Source organism: Petromyzon marinus, chromosome 22 (genome assembly GCF_048934315.1).
Source record: "Petromyzon marinus isolate PM22_M1 ecotype Great Lakes invasive population chromosome 22, UKy_Petmar_22M1.pri1.0, whole genome shotgun sequence".
In the NCBI taxonomy this organism is placed as follows: domain Eukaryota; kingdom Metazoa; phylum Chordata; class Hyperoartia; order Petromyzontiformes; family Petromyzontidae; genus Petromyzon; species Petromyzon marinus.
In genome coordinates this window covers 16615351-16638596 of record NC_133688.1, presented here as the reverse complement: position 1 = coordinate 16638596, position 23246 = coordinate 16615351, and the positions used below count along the sequence as shown (strand labels likewise).

At 46.2% G+C, this 23246-nt stretch overlaps 1 protein-coding gene across 2 annotated transcripts; it reads right to left on the bottom strand.

Moving 5' to 3' along the window:
- Positions 1 to 1637: 1637 nt before the first annotated feature.
- On the bottom strand, positions 1638 to 22990 carry NCF2 (neutrophil cytosolic factor 2). Of its 2 annotated transcripts, none has more exons than XM_076068780.1 (12): positions 22643 to 22990; positions 21970 to 22052; positions 19784 to 19892; positions 15241 to 15333; positions 14639 to 14746; positions 14414 to 14473; positions 11198 to 11270; positions 8912 to 8985; positions 7512 to 7669; positions 5056 to 5170; positions 4418 to 4541; positions 1638 to 3061 (listed from the first exon to the last, which is right to left on the bottom strand). In XM_076068780.1, the coding sequence occupies exons 1-12, from the start codon at positions 22814 to 22816 to the stop codon at positions 2925 to 2927; spliced, it is 1308 nt and encodes a 435-aa protein (XP_075924895.1). In that variant the 5' UTR covers positions 22817 to 22990; the 3' UTR covers positions 1638 to 2924. The 2 variants fall into 2 exon arrangements, with proteins under 2 accessions (XP_075924895.1, XP_032814703.1); XM_032958812.2 differs by having other exon boundaries at positions 15241 to 15375; positions 22643 to 22989.
- Positions 22991 to 23246: the final 256 nt, after the last annotated feature.

Below are 23246 nucleotides of genomic sequence, written 5' to 3'. Positions count from 1 at the left end.
TCAAAAGCGCCCAGGTGATGGACGGCAAAGTCTCACAAGGCTTCAGTTCACTCAGACAATGCAATTTCATTAATTATTGAAGTCACATTTTTTTTTTAAAAAAAGGGATTTACCCATCTGGAGGCTGGGCTGGGACTAGATTGTTCTTTATAAACATTTAATTAATTAAATTGGATGTCATTCTTTAGCTACTAATACCCATCATCAAACCATACCAGTTATACATGTATAGAATGAAGAGAACATCTAACATTGCAGACTGTAATTTAACCCATTTTCAGAAGCAATGGTAATTTAATTATGCTTCGATTCGTAGCTTTCACAATCAATGTGTTACAACAACAGAATAAACGACAGTATATTCCAGCCATCCCATATGCCATGTCGGTCGTGGGGGGTTGTTGGACCACGCTAATCTTGTGCCAGTTTGGTGAAGGGGGGGGGGGCTCACTTGAGATCGCTTGCCCTGCCCAGTGCCAGCCGTGGCAGGGTTGCTGGGTTCAAGGCGCGGCGCACCGAATCTGTTTTTTTTTTTATGCATTTTACTTATTAAAGACCAGTCGTACATTGCACTCCGCATTCTCGTACATTTGGGTAAGGGCAGGCAATGCGCTGAGTTCGCGATGCACGTAAAAAAAACGGGCACCCCGCATTACTTTTTAAATATTAATTCGTGGCAGCGCAACTCAAGGACTGGGACGATAACGATGTTTGGGAGGAGCTTTATGGAGGGGTAATGCAGACTCCGCCATCTGCCATGGAATCAGAGAGGGGGGAAACGGTAATGTCTGCAATACGCACCGAGCATTTCATATCTTCTCTGGTGCTGGACTGGACATTGAGCCGCCCGGTACAGAAATTATCGAGGATGTAATGGAAGCTTAAATGATTTAAGAATGTGTCGAGAAAGAAAGAAACCAGATGCGATTGAAATAGCCGTGGAGATGCCACCGGTGCGGTGCAGGGCAGAAGAAGCAGAGAGGGGAGACGGAGGGGGGTGAGGTGGGGGGAGGATCCTGTGGAACGAGTAACGAGGAAAGGGGATGAGACTGGAGTAGAGGGACGGAATATAAAGTGCATGGAGAGAGATATTTTGAATAGCCGACCCCATGCATATAGCGGGACTTTTGGATTTCAAAATGTTACGTGTATATTAGCCAATGGATATGTATGTCAGTCTATGGATCATGTAAGTGTACGCGATCCTGGGAGTTTGTAAGTCTATAGATAATGTAAGTGTGTGTGTTTATATAGGTATGTGTGTGTAAGTGTTATGATTCTCAATATGAGCAGAGTGGAAGTGATGAGGGAGGAAACACAGAATGAAGCATATGGATAAAGTCCAAGCATATGATCCCATGTGATAATGGGATTTTTAGTTCAGATGAGGAGGTATTGGGCCAGAGGGCTTATGAAGCTATACAGTGCCTCTATTTATTGCTCCTGCGAGTACCATCCACGACCATTAGAGTTTAAATTGTTAATGCCCCCGTGCTGTACACTGCATATCGTATTCAGCAGCTGCCTCGTAATTCCTGAGATGGTTGGCACGATGGGTATGAATCAAAGGGTATAGCACAATTTACGTGGCAAACCCTGCAATGTCATGCATAATGAATGAAGAAAATGTACAGAGATTTCTTTGCATTACATTTAATCATTACATTTTAAACAAATGTAACCAAAAAAGATACCTAAATTCTCAATGCATGTGCATATTGATGATTGAAGGCGTTGCTGCTTCAGCATAAACAAACATATATATTCACTGATATTACACTTGGTTACATTTTAAAGCTGATAGACGTCCATAATATAATGCATTTCATTGCATATAGTCATTGAATGTCTGAATTGCTCATCGGGTTACAGATGCTAATAACAACTCTTATGTCTTTCATAAGCTCAGTTGATATAGTTGCAGTGGTATACATTTATGAACATGGTAGATATGTTAAAACACAATTCGGTAGTTAACTCAAATGGCACAGTGTTAGTTTTGAGCACTTCCATTAGATGTATGTTGATATTTCATAGCCGAATTAAAATTTGCATACAAACATCGAACCAATTAAATACAGTCAACATGAGCGGTCACGACATGACATTTGATATTCTTTGGGTCTTTCGTTAAAGTCACGTAGATAGGTTCAAAGAAAATAACAAAAATCTACGACGTTTCGATCGCAACACAAGCGGTCGTCTTTTCTTTGAACCTATCTACGCGACTTTACCGAAAGACCCAAAGAATATGAATTCCTGCAGTCACGAAAGCTTTAAGTCATGACATTTTATTTTCAGACATAAACCAACATGTCTTATGTGCACACTGTATTAACTTTTCCTCAATAAATCAACCTAACTCTCTGAGAAAGTAAACTACGTGTTCTCCGGTGTGATGTTGTTGTTGCTTGGGCGCGATGTTAGACGTTTCGCCCCACGTGCTGGGTAGCTTCTACAGCAACCTTCGTGAGATAAAAAAAGGAAGCTCCCAGCGCCATGGCGCGAAACGTCGGACGTGGCGCCGACACACACGCGCGCGAGCGCTGCACGAGCACCCGACGACACACCGGAAAGTCGTGCACCACAGCCGCAAAACACCTACGCAAGTTAAAAGTGTTTTTTTTCCTCTCTCTCTCTCTCCATTGGACACGATGCAAATATCTCAAACATCCGCTAAGAAAGTGGCACCACAGTGTTACCGCGAGATATGTTATCGAATGACAATTCGCACAGCGGCAAATCACAATACCCTGGTCCGCAGCCCTGTAAAATGTCCAAATGCACTGCTTGTCGTGCTGGCATTTTGAGGAAATAATTTAAAACAAATTTCCCTGCAAGTCGTCGCTATGTCCCCACGCGCGCCCCCACGTCGTCAGCAGGCTCGAACGTCCGGCTTTAACGCCACTGCTCGTAGAAGCTTCTCAAACGACGCTGAGCTGCGGTTCCTCGTCTTGCATGGTTTCACCTCTTGGCTCACCGCCACGCAGACGCCTCACGAAGCTTGTTGGGAAGATCCCTACGTTCCCACGGCAACGTCCCTCCAACCAATTAGCGTTGACTGCGTGAACAAAGACACACACGCGCGAATGGGGCACGACGTTAAGTGGCATGACCGGTAACGCGACACGAAAAATGTACTTTCAAACATACTACAGTATATATATATTTTCTTCAACAGCGAGAACATGTGTCGTGTCGCACACGTGCCTCATTTGTGCCGAGCTACGGGGCATTTTTATAAATGTTGCCCTGCCAACGCCCTACAACTGCCATTTTATGCATGAAATTCACTGTCTTGTTCCAAATGCGACCTTAAAACATTGATTTTGCGCACCATGCCTTCTGCATCTAATCTCATTCTTGACACATTCATTTTGATGTAGCCATACAACATTTCAGTCTGTGTGTGCGCGCATGTGACTTGGGGTGGGATGATGAAACGTTCCGCTGATTATGATCGACTCCGAAACTCACAGTATTTGGATCGAATAGTGTGCTATAGAGACCATTGTGTGTCAATTCGCGCGTAGTATCTGATGGGTCACATAACCCCAGCAGCTGCTAGAGGCGCCATCATTCACCGCAAATGCTAAAGGGATTCATTCGTGAATCAAATCATGACCTGAATTGTGATAATTCATTAATTTACAGTGAGAAGGACCGGTTAAGATATCGTTCCACCCCTGTCTATTATGTGTGACTACCATTTTTTTCTATTTATTTACTATTATTTTATGAACGGAAATGAGGAATTAAATGTAAAAAATATTGACTCCAAATTAAATGACGTGTTTTTTGGGGGGGAAAATCCTCTGTCAATCAACAGATGTATGAGAGCCTCTCGACGCAATGTCAATCGTGGGGGCTTGCTTGGCCACACATCATCAGGCTAGTCGGTACGAGTGGTGCCCAGAACCAGTTTGGATATCACTCGCCACAGACGTTAGCCGTGACCGGGACTCAATGTCAGTTCGCTGGAACTGCTCCAGCCCACTCCAAATTAATAACCTAAATATTTGTTTCAAAACACTCAAGTGCAAGTGGCCAAATCAATTGCCGGGAATGCATCCGGCCAGCTCGGATCTCGGAAGCTCAGCAGGATTATCGGCCTGGATAGTGCCTAGATGGGTGACCTCCGTGCACGCCAGGTTGTCATAAGCCACTACGCTGTGAGCATCAGGCGGCAGTGGAACAACATCCATACTCTCCTCTTTCACCATCTCACACTGACCAGCACGATGAAGTATTGTCAAACAACCCACACCAGCGTTGGCAGACCCTCACCCAGCAGTGGATTGACAAAGAGGGCTGCGCATGCGCACACGTTTATACATTTTTACCCGATCCTGTTATACGTATCCCCGCACCTTGTGGGATTGGGTTAAGGGATAGGAAAACAGGGTTGTCAGGTCACCTTCCGAGATGACGCGAATGATGTCGCCCTCTCGGAAACCGAGGTCCCCGGGCTCCTTGGCGTCGTAATCGCAGAGCGCCACGACTCGCCTCAGCACGCGTTCGTCCGCAGCGGCCTCCCCCGGCTCCACAACAATCAGGGCACAGCGACAGCACCACAGTCTCACATCACGGTTGCAGGGCTCTGGGATCTAGTTATTTGTTTATTTATGCTCCCTCTTCTATCAACGTGGAAATATCAAAGCTATCAAAAAAGATAAGCTGAGGCGATCAAATGTCACGGTCTGGCCAGGGGCAGGGCAGTCCTGGTGGTTGCAGATGGCTGTCCCGGTATCCCTCCAAAGCTTTTGTGAAAATCGGCGTTTTGTCCCGGTGAACATTGTTCAGGCTTCACGCTCGACTCATGATACGGGCAAAGGGAGACATTGCCTGAGAAGTGTGTGGCGGTTGGCAGGGGAGTAAACGGGGCTCGTGGCTGAGTGGGCATCGCGATGTAAAACTGGACAAGGCTTGGCAGAGGGATGGGCCGCCAACTTAACTATGTGTCCCCGTTGAGCCTTCCAGGAATGTGGCAGCCAGGTTTTATGTAATTGGAGTGCGCGGCAGGTGCTGTGTAGTTGCGCTGTGCGCTGGGCTCACCCGCAGCTGCTGACAGCACAGAGTGAGCTTCCCGTTGCGGGCTCTGTCCCACAGCCTCTGCATCTGAACGTCTCCAGTCATGGGAATGGAATCACCGCTCCCCTCCATCCTGTAGCTGCGAGAGGGGGAGTGGGTGTACCGCGGGAGGTAGACGCGTGACTTTATGCCGTGCTGTAGGAACACTGGTGCTGTACAGCCACATTTTGAGCATACTTCACCATGCCAGTCAGTGCGGGTAGATGAAAGTGGGTTCGGGTGTGGGGGGAAGAGGGAAAGACTGGTTATGATATCACTTGATGCTTATGTTAGCCGTGGCAAGGAATACAAAATATGGTCACCAGGTTCATAGCGCATCACAACAACTATTCTACTGCTCCACCGCAAACGACTCTTATATGAAGGAAATGAAAGATAGTTTTGTATGTAAGTAGAAATAAGTGCAGCAGAAGCTATGGTAGAGTCGTGAGTGCACTGTGCTCTGAATCCGGTCATCTGAGTTCCATTTGCGGCCACTGACCGATATGGTGAAATATGGCCATGCCCAACGTGAGTGGCGAGTGATATCTGCACCGATCCTAGGCTCCTCCTTCACCACCCGGCACTGATCGAAGTGGGGAAGTATGGTCAAACAACCCCCCATGACCGACACGGCATGGGGAGGCCTTCATCCAAGCAGTTGTATGCTAAAGCTATGTAAATTAAAGTATTTTTTTAATATCAATGTGACCCAACATATGCTAGATTTGAAGTTTTCGTGACTGCAAGGATTCATACTCTTTGATTTTTTTCGGTAAAGTCACGTAGGTAAAAAAATTAAAATAAGTTAAATCACGACGTTTCGGGTGCAACACAAGCGTCCTTCTTCAGGTGGGAACAACGTAGCGAAAGCATACCTGAAGAAGGACGCTTGTGTTGCGCCCGAAACGTCGTGATTTAACTTATTTTAAATTTTTACCCACGTGACTTTACCGAAAAAACCAAAGAGTACCAACACATGCTGTTTCAGCAACATACCACAACTAAATTAAATAAAAATTGCTCATGAAAGCAAACAATGGTCTCAATGTTTCGACCAACTGGCCTTCTTCTGGAATAGCAGTTGACATATGTAGTACTTGCTCCCCTCCATATTCTCCATGCAAGCAGGTCACTCGACTAAAATGGTCATGTCTTTTTTTCCCCCTCGGGAGAACAACTCTCCCTGAATGTTCTGACGCAACGTGACACACGCGCCACGTGCATTCCGCTCGCCCTTCAGATGCACGTAACCAGTGCTTGCCTCTGCATTACGGTTATGATTTGCATTTTGATGATTATGCTATTTTGTTGTTGCAAACTGGGCTGTTGTTAGATTAATTACTAGCAAATGCTCTGGACTGCTCCGCTATGCTGCCCAGGGAGAGAAACAGGAAAAAACACACCGAGGCCATGCAGAGGCCACAGTCCAGTGCTCTATCACAGTTGAGAGAAACTAAATTGAAAGTGTTTCCACGAATTCATTTTCGTTTGATATTTGTATTCAAAGTACCGAGTGGGCGCGCGGAGAGGACGGGATTGAGCCCCCATTCAATCTCACTCTGGCAAATATTAATTCAATGTAAGGCATCACAATGTCTGGTACGAACAGACACTACGCTCGATCTTAGCCAAAAGGTCCTATTTGGAAGGGTGGTGTTCTGAGTATGATTCCTGGTCACGACCAACATCAGTGGTTCGTGATAACCAAACTGGTACTTTGCCCCACGATTCACAAGCCACGTTGACCAGCGTGGTTAACTATGGCCAAACAAACTCCTATGACAATAGTTTTTTTTTGGTTAGATCCTCCCCACCACGTTGCACAAGAGCGCAGAAGCGTGGTCACCACATTTACGCCTCGCTATAACGGACGAAACAGGTGGACTTCTCCACAAATCTGGCTGTCGCCCGATGAAACTAATTCTAATAACTGGTGAAACGTCGCACTCAGATTGTAAATGTTGCGGCTTGGCTCTCCAACACACCGGTGTGCTGTACTAGTGACGAATTGGCACGTTCTGTTGAGATGACAACCCTTACTAGTTGGCTGTGTCAGGTGGTGGCGGGTTTTAACAACACATTTATATATTTATGCGATCTAACCCAAAAAAAAGCTCTATTATGGATGATATCGGTCGCGAAAGCCTACGTGCTAAACAAACACCCATGGCTGAATAGTGTGGGAAGGACGGCCTTCATTCCTGCTATGGCTTGATAAGCGGCTGTAAATTATTGCTATATATTTTGGGGGAGGGCAAACTTAACGGCTTTTATAAGTATCGGCCAAGTGAATTTCTCTGCTGACTTTTGTCTCGCATTTAATCTTGAACGCATGGGGCAGCGGTTTAAAAAAAAAATATCTACGATTGTTGCCAAAAGCAAAATGCTGCTCATTTGTGTGTTACGAAATGGGGGGGGGGGGCTGTTTATGTAATTACCTGAGCTGGAGCCTCTCTTCCGGCTGCTTGACCTTTTCGCTGATTAATGCCAGGAAGTCCGCGTAGCTCATGCCAGGCCTAGCTCTCATGGTGACCGTTTGGGTGAAGTGCAGCTCCACGGTGATTGGCATCTGCAGGGACACCTCTGAACGAGGGTCCTTCCATATGTATCGGGCACACGTCGTGAGTAAATCAAAGCGGTCACTGCTTCCAAATATTATCCACAACTCGGGGTGAGATCGAAGCAGTCCTCGCTGCCAAAAATCAAACCCCAATTTTCACAGCACGTAAATGGATTGTCCCGAGGAGGGTATTATTATGCAACTGACAAAAGCTGGGACTTTTAATGTTCCAGGAAGACTTTATTTTATTTCCCAGAACAGCGATCTCAAAAAGTGGACAGTCCTGGAGAGACCAGAACAGGTGGCAACTCTAATTGTGACCAGAGAGAGCTGGTGTTTAGAAAATATATTTTTTCTAATTAATTGGTTCCATCTTTCGGTCATACAGTATACTCTGCCCCAAAACATGCCTGTTTAGCTTTTTTTAAACAATCTATATGGACATTGAAGAATCGTCCTATGAAGTATGGAAATAGAACATCAATATAATGCCCTACGCAGTTTACCATGCAGATTCCTTATTTGAGGTACGTTTTTTTGGCCTTTTTACAATTTTATTCCCAGTGCTCTGTCGGCATTCCACGTCAAGACACAAATAATCCATTCGGAAATCTCACTGAACTACGTGGCCCCGTGTATGTGTGTGTGCATGAGAATGGCTGCACTGAGAGATTTTCACAAAACCTTGTCTGAAAAACCCTTCTAAGTGGACGAATTATCCCTACACAACAGGCGGTGCCACTTGCACACACAAGCCCTGCTATGAGATTGGTCTATGAAGAATAGCAGCTAAACCAATATATTAAAATGATCACAGCTGGAATTCAGTCCAATTCCATGATACACCATTATTTGGATTATGTGCAGCTCCCAAGCTTTGGAATGCTTTGTCTTTGCTAAGAAGACAATCAGAATTGTTAGATTATTCTCGTGAATTGTATTTACGTCTGCCTTGAAAACGCACATCTTTAAATTGGTGTTTACCCCCTAGTTCTAAACCGTTTACCCTCATTCTGTTTATTTCCTGCTTTCATTTGTATGTTGAACTTCTTTCGCACCGTACGTAGCTGATCGTGCTAATCGGAGGATCTACGGATGACATGCACCTTACAAATCTAAATTAATATTATTGCAGAGTAACAACTATAATTTCGAGCCAGATAATTGCGTCAGGAGTAGTGGAGTAGCTGAGCCCATCGAATCGCTATACTGGACTGAAGAACCCCCACTCTCATCGCAAGTGCCTTGTAAGTTGAAATAGTTCTGAGAGTCACGCACCTGACTGGGGAATAGAGGCACAGGTGGAGCCCGAGCAGGTGGATTGGAAACCATCTTCTGGCGTTGTCCCTCCTCTTAATGTTGGGAGAGAAAAAAAACCACCAGCAGCAGCAGCGGCAACAACAGCCATGAAATTAATGGGTGGCTGGCAAAATCAAAGGATGGTTCTTCACAAATTAACCCTCTCAGGCACGTGCAACACACACAAAGCCACCGCAGAATATAACACAGATCTGGAACATCGTCCGTCCCAAGAGGCCCACACGCGCATTAACATCTGCAGGTTGCTATTTTATGTTTTATTTATTTTGTACTGTGCCCCAAATGTATTCTGATTGTGCTACGGGCGTCGTGTCGTGAGATAACGAATCCCATTTGCAACTCTTGCTTGGGAAGGTGTTTTACAACGTGTTATAGAACAGTCCACGGATAGAGATATTACACAACTGCTCATGAAATCTCTTCAAGTGATCTCTAAGCTACACTTAAGAGACAACGCTTTCCCACCTCTCCGTTATAGAGGGAATCATTTGCCACACGATTGTAAAGCCAATATTTTTAATTCTCAGAGCTGAAATTTATCCAAAGTGCAAAACAATATTTAACATTATTGTTTTTGTGTTGTCAGACTCGGGCTGCGAGGTCACCATGAGATGGCAGCAGAGCGATGGATTCTTGAATCTATCTGTGCGGAGCTTTTACGTGCAAGTTCGCCGGCAGTTTCCCTCCCACATGCCAAACATCCAAGGGCAGGACCCTGCTGAAAACCAAATGTGGTGTGGCTTCGTGAGGCTTTCCCAGATAAATTAATGGTTGTTATCATTATGTATTTTAAATCTTTGCTGCTTTATGTTCATCCTAACCTGTGGATATTACATATGTGATATATGATACAATGGTATTAAAAGCTGGACAATCTATTTATTCCATGTACTGTGTTAAGCAAGCAGAATCCCAGGTGACAATTTATCTGGGGAAATTATCAACGGCATTGAACTTTTGTTCCCCCCACTGCTTTCCTCTGTCAAAAAAAACAGCGAAGATCTCAGGACAGAAACCGACTGATTAAATGCAGCTGCATGAACTGTATTTCATGGGAAAATATGTGCTAAAGATATTCCGGATCAATTAAATATATATAGTACGGTATATATATGCAGGCGCCTCTTTTATTTTGTCCACCTTGCAATCACCAAACCCTCTTCCTTCCTCACAACAGAATCTGGAGCGTATCCTTGAGAATGTTTTCCACAGAAAAGCCACGAGCAACAATGCTATCAATGACAAAGGGAAAATATTGGCTTCGCACGCGTGTGTGTGTGTGTGTTTATATATCACAGGTGCACCCCTACCCATGCATGGCCTTCACGGTCTGTCCTCAAGGGCCCGAGGCAAGGCCTGCATCAAAGGCAGTTCCGCCCCTTCCCTCCATCCCTCTTTCCCAAGACCAGAACAGAGACCCAACATGGCCCTCAATTCCTAAGATCCCCACACTCTCTTTGCCCCCTGTCCTCTGTGGTCCCCCCCCTGCCCCCACGATGTCATCTATCCCTATCGCCACACCACCTTTCCAGCTCACTAATTTAAGATGACAACGGTTAAAGTGTTGGGACTAGAACTAGAAGTCAAGGCTACTGTTCCACAGCGGCGTTTCTCAGCTTCATTCATCACCGTCCACCAACCGTTTGCTTTTCTGTGATTGTGGAAATACCGCATAGGTTAAAAGCCGCTGCACACTGCACGCACCCGATGGTTGGTAATCATGGAAAGCTCCACTGTGAGGGGTCGTGAGGACTGGAGTTGAGGCAAAAATATTCTATAGGACCCCGATAAACTATGGGTCTCAAAGACTATGGAAATACTTTCCCCCACCATAGAAATGTGGAATGTATACATCTGGCTCGGGACAATGCTCATTTGATTGAGGAAGCACTTTGATCATTCTTGGGGGGTTTATCGAAGTTGACGCTAAAGTTCCTAAGAAATTGTTTGCGCCCTTTCTATCCCAAGTTAAAGTCTCTTTTTACTGCGCAGAAAGCGTCCTATGCCTTGTTTATTAACACCCCCCCCCCCGCTTTGTAAACCATGAGAATGTTTGTTTGTTATTGTCACACGCACAACAAAATCCAGTGTTTTGAGACCAAAAGGTACTTGAAGAAAAGATAGGTGTAGGTCTGCCGACACAGTCAGTCATGAGATTATGTTTAGAATCTAATTTTGCGGCATGTTTGTCCCCTGGCAGGGTAAAAAAAATATATATATAATGTTAACATCACATGAAAGTACCGGACGCGTGGGGTCTGGGTGGAGGCTCCTTGGCAGGTGGTGCAGGAATTTTCAGATTTCTTTTTTTCCCGCCCTGCAACCACCACCACAACAACAACAACAGCCACGGAAACGTTGAGACAACACCCAGTGACAGGCCGCCTCTTACAGCCGCCACCGACAGCACGCAGCAGCAGCAGCCTCCTCACTCACAAGGAAACAGTGGCGAGGACAGCCACAGCAGTGCTGCTACTGTACTCTCAAAAGACACGGCACACAACATCGGTTACGATGGACAGAAACCAATTAATAACAGGAGAGCCTACTTTCTAACCTGAATGTCGGCGCAAAGGGCTGCATGAATTATGCAGGTGAGAGTTACAAAGGCACCACGAAAATTCACAAAACGCGATTACATCGGCAACAAACGCGAATTTGCAATGCAGGAGCGAATTCCTCCGACGCGCACATTTTTTTGTTACCTTTTATAAATCCACACACAAAAAAAATCATCCAACGACGGGGGGTAATAATATACCTTCAAGGAATTCATCACAACTTCGCTCTTTGGTTGGGGTACTTTCAACTCGGGACTTGCCGCCCTGATGTATTTTTTGTTGTTGCGTTGTGTGTGTGTGTGTTTCGAACCACACCCCTTGCAAGTCGTGTGCATGCGCACATGGAGCGCACGCGCGCTCGCGCGCGTTGCATCGCGGACACAGAGTCAGGCGGGGGGCTACAAAGAGAGGAATTGAAAAAAAACCCATTCCCATTGAGAGCCAGACGGCGCTCGCGTGGCGCGCAATAATCATCGGAGCGCGGATCGTCGTGCAGGGAGAGAGCGATGTCGGTGGTGGCCTAGGGGGATGCTCCAGTGGTGGTGGTGGGGGGGCTCTTTGGAGGGCGTGCGGGATGAAGGGGTGTGTGTGGCTCATTGTTCTCCACGATTTGTGGAATCCCCCGTCATCGGGTCCTTTCGGGATTCTGAGTCTCTTCTAGATTTGAAGCTTTCGTGACTGCAAGGATCCATACTCTTTGGTTCTATTCGGTAAAGTCACGTCGTGATTTTTGTTGTTTTATTTTTTTACCTACGTAACTTAGGATAAAAAAAGTCTGATTAGGTAACTCTGCGACGATAATTATTCGCTTTTTATTATAGTTCTTCGTTTTATTGGAATTTCGAGAGGAGTCATTGACAGTGTTATTATCGGCTTTCGCTTCGATTGTATCTACACTTGTGAGCACCAGCTGTATTTGCTTATATGTACAGCGCTTTGAGATACTTCAATATGAAAGGCGCTGTATAAAACAGAGGTTATTATTATTATTACTGCACCTACTACCACCACCACCAGCAGCCCAGTGAGTGACCCAGCGCCGGTTGAGCCCTGAGAGAAAGCGGGCGACATTGCAGCAGCGGGCGGGGAGAGAGCGGCCGAGCATTTGCATGCGAGTGGCATGCGCGGCGTGATGCGCTTTCAGTAACGGCAGAGGCTGCCCATCCCTCCCATCTCTGCCACAGCACAGGTATCCCCATCAGAGAACACGCAACGATTATTGATTGCTACTGGCAGCGTGCCAGCGTCGTTTTGAAAAAAATCGCTAAAATTTTTCCGGCGCTCCTCCCGCTTGCTAGATTCATTGCCCGTTGTAATTTTTGTTTGTTTGTTAAATATATATTTTCTTGCTCACCCCACGGTAAGCATTGCTCGCGTACACATGTAGGCAATGCTGGTAACAGCTTAAGGCATTCGTTTTGATAAATTGGGCAATTATTGTGAACAGGCAATGACAACACTTTCACCTAGTACCCATTACCAAGATGTTTATTGCTATATGCAGTGGTGGGATATAATGTTATGGCATTGCAATTCATTTTTTTGCAAGCGTAAACAAGGCAACATGTGATAAACTAGACATCACAAACAATTTTTGGTCTATTTTTCTTTAAACGTAGACGCTGCATGAAATGCTCTGTCCTGCCGAGGAATATTTTTTTATTGGAGACGCGCACACATTGGAGACATTAGAGACACACACATTTTGAGACGCACACACATTTGAGACACACATTGGAGACACATTTGAGACGCACACACATTGGAGACACACACATTTGAGACACACACATTGAAGACACACATTGGAGACACACATTGGAGACACACACATTGGAGACACACATTGGAGACACACATTTGAGACACACACATTGGAGTCGCACACACATTGGAGTCACACACACATTGGAGAAGCACACACATTGGAGACACACACATTTGAGACACACACATTCCGGCAGGGGAATGAGTGATTTCCTGCCAAGCGATGCTGAATTCTTCATGAACCCAGACATGCTGTGAAATGACACAGGCACGACTGCCAAATTATACACAATGTCCTTTTATTTTTTCTGCAAAAAGATGTTATGAAAGAGCAACTGAAAACTGTCACCTGTGTATACAAAATTAAAACATCTGTTTTCAAAGATCATTGCATTGTGCATTGTTTGGGTGATACGGTGGTGCGATTTGCTACTGCACTGCACTACGAACCTGGCGAATTACATTTTAAGATTCCTAAGCATAGTGCTACCGTCAGTGGCAACCCACACTGACCAGCGTGGTGAAGCATAGTCAAGCATGGTCATCAAACCCACTTGCCTGACATGGCATAGGGGATCCTTCATCCAGCAGTGGATTGGCAAACAGCGACACATTGTGACTAAGTATTATTGTACACGACACGTATAAAGGATTACGCCTACCAACAGAAATTTGCCGTATGGAAGTGGAATATTTTTTTCGGTCAAATATGAATTATGTAGAGGAGTTTTTAAACAATTCATTGGGCCTTTTGCAGCAGGACTACAAAAAGTGGTGTGGGCCACGCATGATTGGCAGCAATGGCTTTTGGGACGAGACTCTCTGAAACGTGCAAGCGTGCGTGTTACACTGCGGCTGTATCTATGCTGCCTGCCTTCACTAAGTCGCACTGAGCAGGGTGGTGAAGTATGGTCGAGCATCACCAAAGGCCTGCACAGCGTAGCAAGGCCCTCATCCTGCAGCAGATGGACAAAAAGGGTCCGGCCACGGACATTTTGTGTAAGACACGGGGAGAGAGAGGCCTATTAGCCTCGTGCACATTGATTTAATTATGTCCACACACATGCACACTATGCCTCAGTCAAGTGGCTGCGTCCGTGGAGTTTGTTGGCTCGTAGGGGATTGAAGGTACCTGGGGCTGCTGGGAGGTGATCTCCGGGAGGTCTTCGTTCATAGACAGTGAGGCCACCACCTGCAAATGCAACGAGGAAATAACAAAAGACCACAAAACTATGATCACTTTCATAATATTGGCATATACCTTGTTCGTTATTACAGGAACAAGGGCAGAAGGATACGAGTGTTAACGTTCAATCAGTGGGAAGCCACTGATTGAAGGCTGACTGGGGGGTCTCACCGTGGCTTTGCCCAGGTAGTCCTTCTTGCCCAGCTGCTCCACCTGCTGCTTTTGGGGGCGGAACATGACTCCACAGGGCACGGCGCACACCTCCCACACCTCCTGCCTCTGTAAGAACACACGGGGGGGGGGGGGGTGGAAATTCCATGAAGGCATTAGCAGGGAGCTACACGAGGAGTGTGCGTGTGTGTAACACCGACTCATAGGCCACATATTGGACAGAAACACAATATGGCAGATTCGCGTAACGCAGAAACTGCTCAAATTCCACGACTCTTGAGAGGTGATCGTTTGCAACAAATACTTCGAACGGGCCAATTATTTGTACAATCAATAGAACGTGACATGGCAACCACTCAGACTTTTAAATGGCACTCTAAACTGGCGTAACTGTATGCCACGAAAAATACGAAGGATTTGTATTGTACATTAAAAAATATTTTAAGAACAATCAATATAACGATCAAAGTGTGCACACTCAAGTGACCCTTATTCTGTATTTGGAAGAAAGAGAAATTTCACGTGATTGAATTTCCAGAGCCAAGCTTAATGCAATTTAAAATGTAAATAAATCTCCCGAGATGCATTTAGCGCGAGGTCACCTTTACTGCCTCCAAGGCTCGATCCACGTAGGTCTGATGCGGCTGCAACTCGGCCTCCTTCGCTTTCTGCGCCATTTCCTGTGCCTTGACCCACTGGCCGAGAGAGGCATGGGCCAGTGACACATTGTGTAGCACCTGGACGGTGAACAACGTCGGAAATCATTGCACATTCGCTCGCACTCCCCCCACTGTGGGGATGGAGCGAAGACATCGGCTTGTCTGCAGGTGCCAGACATCGCTGCAAGGCCAGGATCGTGAGAGATGGTGACCGTAAAGTTCAGTAGGTAAAACAACAAAAATCACGACGTTTTGGCCACAACACAAGCGGCCTTCATCAGGTGAAGGGACCAGACTGTCTCGAGCGCTGTCCTCGAGACAGCCTGGTCCCTTCACCTGATGAAGGCCGCTTGTGTTGTGGCCGAAACGTCGTGATTTTTGTTGTTTTACCTACGTGACTTTACCGAATAGAACCAAAGAGTATGGATCCTTGCAGTCACGAAAGCTTCAAATCTAGAATAGATGGTGACGGCTTGGAGACGCCTTCATCCAGCAGTGGACTGATAACGGCTGCTGATCATCATGATCCATGTAAATATTCTTGGGTCTTTCGGTAAAGTCATGTACCGAAAGACCCAAGAATATGAACTCCTGCAGTCACGAAAGCTTTAAGTCAAGATTTATGATGCATGTAAGTTTACGTATTGCATAATAATAATGCCTGTTATTTAGTAACCAGAGTTCAATTGCCGGCAATGGCTAACATCGGTAACGAGTGGTATCTGAACTGGTCCGAATCACTGCAGTCCCTTTACCCTCCAATGCTGACCAGTGTGGTGAAATATGGTCAACTAACCCTCATGACTGACATGGCATGGGGAGGCCTCCATCCAACAGGATTGACAAAGGGCTGTAAATTATTATTACTATTATCATCATTATGCTGATTTTTAGTTCAAAAGAAAAGGGCAATGTTTATGGAAATGTCCATGGGGTACATATTAACCTTGAAGGTTGACGAAATGCTGATTTCAGATTGGTGGTTAAACCAAGCATATTGCGTTGATTTTTTTAAAATTACCCAATATTTGTAAAAGTCGAAAAAAACATTTAACTGAGTTTTAGATTCAAGTAGACAGGAAATAGATAACAGAAACCAAGTGGCAACCCTAATACGAAAAGTTGTATTAAAATCCAAACACTGTGGCATGGGCAGGCTTTAGGACTCCGTGTTTGTTCTCTGCAATGTTTAAGTTTTTGTTGCGTCGCTGATGCTGCGCTCACACGCCACGGCTCTCCTGTGTGACATAGCCGGGGAAACTGGCTTAACAGGATCATCCGTGGAACAAATCACAATTTAATAGAAACTTAAAACTGGAGAAATGTATCTTCTAAGCACTGGGTGTGGGATTTTTTTTAATCAAATGCATTGTGGTAATGAAGCAGAGTAATTTATGCATTAAATAAGTTTTCTTAAAATAATCCCATTTGGAGTTTGTGTTTTTTTACGGATTTTTTTAATTGCATTTTAGCGAGGTTGGTTATGCAAATGAGATACAGGAAATGAATGCAATTATGAAACTGCACGATATATTGTCACACTGTACCCAACCACCCATCCGTTGTATTGAACAAAACGCAGAAGGTGAAGCTGCTGCTGCATTTTCTGCGGTGTACAATCACAAATAATACAAACTCAAACACATTCACCAATAACACTGCCGGAAACACGCAATAAAATGCTGAATGAAAGAAGGGCCACTGCTTAGAAAGTCAAATACGACATATTTTTTTCCTTACAGGGTTGGTGTTGTTGACATATGTGGTGGGTTATATCATTACATTAACCGCGTGTTGCACGGTAAAAAAAATATTACTTTATAAATGTCGAACCATTTGTCAATCCATTTCTGGATGAAGGCCTTCCCGTGCTGTGTCAGCCGTCGAGGCTGTTTTGACCATACTTCACCACATTGATGAGTGCAGCTTGGTGACGTTCAGGGGGTTCAGGGCAGGTTCGGAATATCACTCGCCAACGATGTTAGCTGTGGCCGGGCATCGAACTCGGGTCACCAGGCTCACCGTGTCACCACTAACCCCACTCTCCAGTAAGATAAGGTACAAAAAAATGCAATTTGCAATGGTATTGTGTAGTACGCGATATCAATTCTGAATGCCCCATTAAAAATGCAGGTGTATTGATCGTTACGTTTCTGTAAGCTCGATCTTGGGCAGCCACCCTGCTGCTTTACTTCTACTCCACTATTGTCAACCGTCCAGCCCTACACATTAAACTAAATATTTTATTTTACCTTGTAAAACCCACTGAACTATACCGCTTTTTTTCAGAAGCGACCTGCGCCACAAATGATAGCCCAACGAAGTGCCAATTTATAGCAGCCAAATACTCCAAACGTATGTTTGATTCTAAAAGTCATGTTAAAAACCGGAGGGCCCGTGAGGAAAATCCACGCGACCACAGGGAGAACATGCAAACTCTAAACGTACAGGTGTCAGGGTCGAAATCGAACCCATGATCTCCTGGACATCACGCGAGGTAGTTAACATCTCGCCACATACACGATATGAGGCCGGTCCACACGGAGGAACTGCTCAGCATTGGGTGGCGTTCCGCCAGCAAGCCCCGGTGAGACAAGGAGGCCTTTGATTTTTTTTCCCCACGCGGCCCGGAATGTGAGTAATAACCGCAACCCTCAAAATTGCATTGCAGACACGGAACACACAATCTTTGTTGTGGAGAATTCCACTTTACCATCCGCTGCTTGCATAAAACATTTCGTACCCGCGGACCACTTCGCGATCTCACCAACCACATCATCGTCATATTAAAAGCAAACAAAAAATGAGAATTGTTCAGGTTAGATTTGAGGTTAATTTGAATATTATTCCCCTATGGGAACTGAAGATAGGTAGCTGAATAGATGTAATGATAGAGGGCAGTCGATAGAGAGGGTGCATAGTTTTGGTGTATATAAATTAATCAATTATTGGGTCAGAATTAAATTCAAATATTTTAAAAACTGACCTAAAAATCCATGGTGCTACACAACGTCTGGGACACACACGAAGTTGGCATCCTACTAAATTTCCAGTCAGTAGGAAAGCAATGATTGTTTGACCCCTTGCGCAAGTAAAACAAAAGCGCCTCAGATTTTCGACGGAAATTCGTTTTTTTTTGTCAATCGATGTTCTGCTTTTGTCCTTGATTGAATGAGAAAGCTGGCAACGCTGATGGACGGAGTGGAATTTCATGGCTGTCTTAAACCCCACCCCCAACAAAAAGCACTCATCTTATCTTACACATTGCATCGACCTTGATTTGCATCGCTTTGCAAAATTTAAACCAGGGGCGTCGGCAGCATGCGACTCTTAATGAACTGCTTTGTGACGTAAGGCACGCATTGTGTATTCACATTGCATTGTGGCTCTTAATGAACTTCTTCGTGACGTAAGGCACGCATTGTGTATTCACATTGCATTGTGGCTCTTAATGAACTTCTTCGTGACGTAAGGCACGCATTGTGTATTCACATTGCATTGTGGCTCTTTAAGGACTGCTTCGTGACGTTACTTATTATATCAGGACCACCGTCTCACATTGCATGGTGGCTCTTGAATTCTTGAGTTTTGTACCGAATTCGAAAAAGAATGTCTACTTCTTGTTATTTTTAGTTGTCGGCCCCTGATTAAAAAAAAAAACTCACACGGCAGACCCAAAGACACCCCCACAATATCGGAAGGAAGATCGTTTCATAGGACCGCAGAAGCGCATCCGAAAACGCGCGATGCGGTGACCGTCTTTGTTCGATGGCTCGCCAAAAATGATGACGAAGATCGTGATGATAACGCGTGGTGTGGCATGGATGGCATGGGCTGTGGTGCAAGGAATTGAATGTTGCCCACCCTGTACAGTACTGGTTTTCCCAGGATCGCCCTCTCGTTGAGGACATTGTCCTGGGAGAAAAAAAAAATCTACATAAGTCTTCCCTGGGACGTCAGGGCCCGTATTTTGTTTAGTCAGGCTCAAGTGAGCCAGCTCTGGGCACGGTCCCAGCCACGCTCAGCATTTCCATGAGCGGAGCCTGAGCCCAGCCAAGGCTGAGCCACTCGTGTGTCTTTGGAAGCAACTTGAGCGACTCAAGCCTGAGCTGAGCCCTGAGTGCTAAGAGCCAGAGACCAGCCGTGGCTATGAAAACGGCCTGAAGAGTCCTGGTTCTTGTTGGAGCACAATAATACACCACTCCAGACACTGCATTCGCATGCAGTTCTCCCCTCTTCCAGTATATTGACGTCATCTTCTTCCCACGAATTTTCTCAGTTTTGATTTCACCCCAGGAGATGGAAAACCGAATCTCCCTCTAAAATTCCCCCCCCCCCCCACCGCCGTCCCCTCTTTGCAGCCCGGCGGCGGCTGGGCCCCTCTAGCGACGCGTCGTCAGCGAATACAAAAATATACAAATACAATTGTCCACCTGTGCAACGGTAGAATAAAATCGGCAGCGTTGGTATCTGCATGGGCACTCACGACACACAAGTGCAGCTTGTAGGCCAGCCCAAGCTGCTCGTAGTCGATGGTCGTGTTGCCTCTGAGCCTCTTGTGCGCCTCCTGGAAATCCCGCAGTGCCTCCTCATACCTGGCGACACGGCCAGACACCACCGGTAATCAGCGCCCACTGCCCCGATCCCTGAACCCCACTCGGCCCGGCCTTGCACGAAAGTGCCACTCTTTAGAATGTCAGTTGTTTCGTTGATACTCTTGCAGCACGCCACGGTGGCGGGTCGTTAATTACATCGCCCGGTATACAGGAAGCCGTGGGTTCGATACCGGCCCTGACGCCTGTTTATTTGCGGGGGTTTGCATGTTCTGCCCCGTGATCGCGTGGATTTATTTCTATCTGGGTCCTCCGATTTTCGCTTCCACGTTTAAAATCAACTTGCGCATTTCGCTGCTCTAAATTTCCACGTGATCAGGGGCCCTCGTCACACGGCGTTACAAAAAGTCAGACCCCCCCCCTCAAATATGACGTCACAAAGCTCTGCCCCCCCCCCAAAACCATATTTCCATTTTGAAAATATAACATGCTTCAAATCGTATTGCGTATTTAATGCGGCGCTGCACTCTGATAAAGAAAGCTGTCTGGTGTAGGCCAATCAGTTTCAAAGACAATGAAAGTAAATTACTACCAGAGCCATGTATAATCACCCAGGAATGTCTGTCCTTAACCCTCGTGACGTCACTCCACATCGACCAGCCCCCCTTATTAATATTCATGAGCAGGTGATGTCCTCCAAATGGACACACCCCACCCCTCCTCATTAATAATCATGAGCGGGTGACGTCACTCAATATGGAGTACTCCCCCCTCACTAATAATCATGAGCAAGTGACGTTACTCCACATCGAACAGCCCCCCTTATTAATATTCATGAGCAGGTGACGTCACTCCACATCGAACAGCCCCTCATTAATAATCATGAGCAGGTGACGTCCTCCAAATGGACTCCCCCTCCATTATTATGTAAACTTTGACTTTAACATAGCTACTTCCGTGACCAGTTACATGCTAATTCCTCACATTAACATCATGCTAATCTCCCAGTTACATGCTAATTTCTGACTTTAATATCCTTGTAATCTCTCACATTAACATAGCTACTTCAATGCTAAAGTCTTTTGTTGATATGTAAACTCCTTTGTCAAGGCGCTCTGCTCCTGAGGAAGGCTACTTGTGTTGCGGCCGAAACGTCGTGAGAATTTTATTTTTTATTATGTTTTATTTGTATTATTTTATTATTTCCCTACTACGTGACTTTACCGAAAGAACCAAGAATATGAATCCTTGCAGTCACGAAAGCTTTAAATCGAAATTTGTTTAATCTCCCAACTGTAGTAATGGTCCCAACAAAACACACTCTTTACACTATTCATTGCAAAGGAATATCCTGTCTCATTGATTAATCGTTGCAGCCTATCACATTCCAGTAGAAAGTTTGCACAAGTTCTAAACTAAACTGTAGACATATTTCATCCTGATAATGAACCTTTTAATAACCAGTTAGTGACAGTTACAGATTGGAAAACGGCCAAGAGTATATCGAGTACAGAGATGGAGTGGATTTTATCTGCTCGTGTGTAGGTGCTGGGTGCGTTGTTGGGGAGGCCTTCATAAGCCTATGGGAAGAGCAGTTATATTGGCATTTAATGGAATTGTATTTATTCATTAAAATAAAACTCTCCATTGGAATAAAACAATTACCAATACATATACAGCCCTGAACCAAGGACGAGGGCCTCTCGATGCCTAGTGCCTCATCGCTATTTTATTTAACCATACTTCACCACGCCAGTCAACGTGGACTGGTGGAGGTCGGGAGCATAGAAATACAGTACAACAATGGATTTAGCCGCAGTGCCATTTTTGCTGCCCAACCGCAAAGCCCCACCGACCTCCAACAATAACCTGTTGTTATTTTTTTGCATGGTGGTCACCCAATCCAGGCAGTGAGCTCACAGGTTCTAAACCGCTGCTCGGCTTCCGAGATCGAACAAGAACGGGCGCGCGTTTTTTCCCGGTGCCTCGATCACAGCAGGCAAGCCGCGCCCGGCGTTAAAGCCCTTCGACGTCGTTCCACTGCCAACCGTGCTGGAAGCCCCGCGTGCCGCCTGAACCGTGAGCTGCGTGCGTGGCTTTTGCGTGGCTGCGGACGCACAGTTGGTTACGTAGGAAGGCCGCTCCTCTCTGGAAAAAAGCCACGGCCAGATGCTCGTCCTTGGCGATGGTTCGGTCAAAGGCCTGCGGAAGGAAGGTCCAAACAAAAAAAAGCACCGCACACCGCCGGGGGGGGGGGGGGGGGTGTGTGCACCCGAGTCACTTTGACACTTTGACACCGAAAGCCGACCGCCGCTCGCACAAAATGCGGAGCCGTCGTTTTAACATTGGGCCCGAGCATTGCAGCCACGCTTTGGCGATAGACACGGCAATTCGTGGGGAGGCAAATCATGCGACAGTTTTGCAGCGCTCCGTGTGCGCATTTTTAACTGCCTCGACCACTTACGCAAAGAGTGACAAGCGCGCGTGCGCACTCTTTCATTAACACAACACCACAGGGCGCTGCGTACATTTGAGCTAATTTCTCAACGATACAAGTGTCATCGCCGTCAAAGAAGTCAGGGAGAAGTGCAGCGTAAAAAAAGTCCGTCAAATTAAACCGTCCGTAGCAATGACAAAAAATAAAATGGAGAATGTGGAAGTTCCCACACAGCCGACTTCTGCTTGGCGCCCATGAATTTAATCTGCGCTGAATTAATCGCGAAAACGCGTGTCAACTTCTCCTCCGGCACAAGTAAACATCGCGGGTGCTCGCCGGGGATGGGCGAACTCACTCTCACGGCGTCCCCGAGTCTGTCCAGCGTCATGCTGATGCAGCCAATGTTGAAGTAAATCTTGGAACTCGGCTCCATGATCTCCTCGAACTTGGCGAACGCAACGCGAAAGTCCTTTCTGTCGGCTGCCTCCACGCCCTCCGCCCACAGGCGGATGGTGTCAACCAGAGGCATGTCGCGCCAAGGCCACCGACTACCGCTGTCTTCGCCGTCAACAAAAATAATCTTGCACGCGGGCAACGCCAGCGAAGGGAGGTGTGCGTCACAACGGTGGCTTGCAGCGAGTGGTGCAAGGTCTGGGGACCCGACTGGTGGTGCCACACGTGCACCGTGGACTTGTGTAGAGGAGACACGCCTCGATAGGAGGAGCGCTATGGAGAGGTGGAGGGGGGGACGTACTGTGGCGGAGGGGGAAATCATTTGGCGAAATCGTTGCCATCTGTAAACTCGAGAATCCTTCGGCGTGCCTCACTTCATCAAAAAAAAGGGACCCAAACATTTTAGGGGATTTTGTTTTTTTGGGGGGGGAGGGGGGGTGGGGATAATTCATAAATCGGCCGTAAAGCGCGAACCGACGCAGCCGTCATCTGCGCGTTTCGTAAAA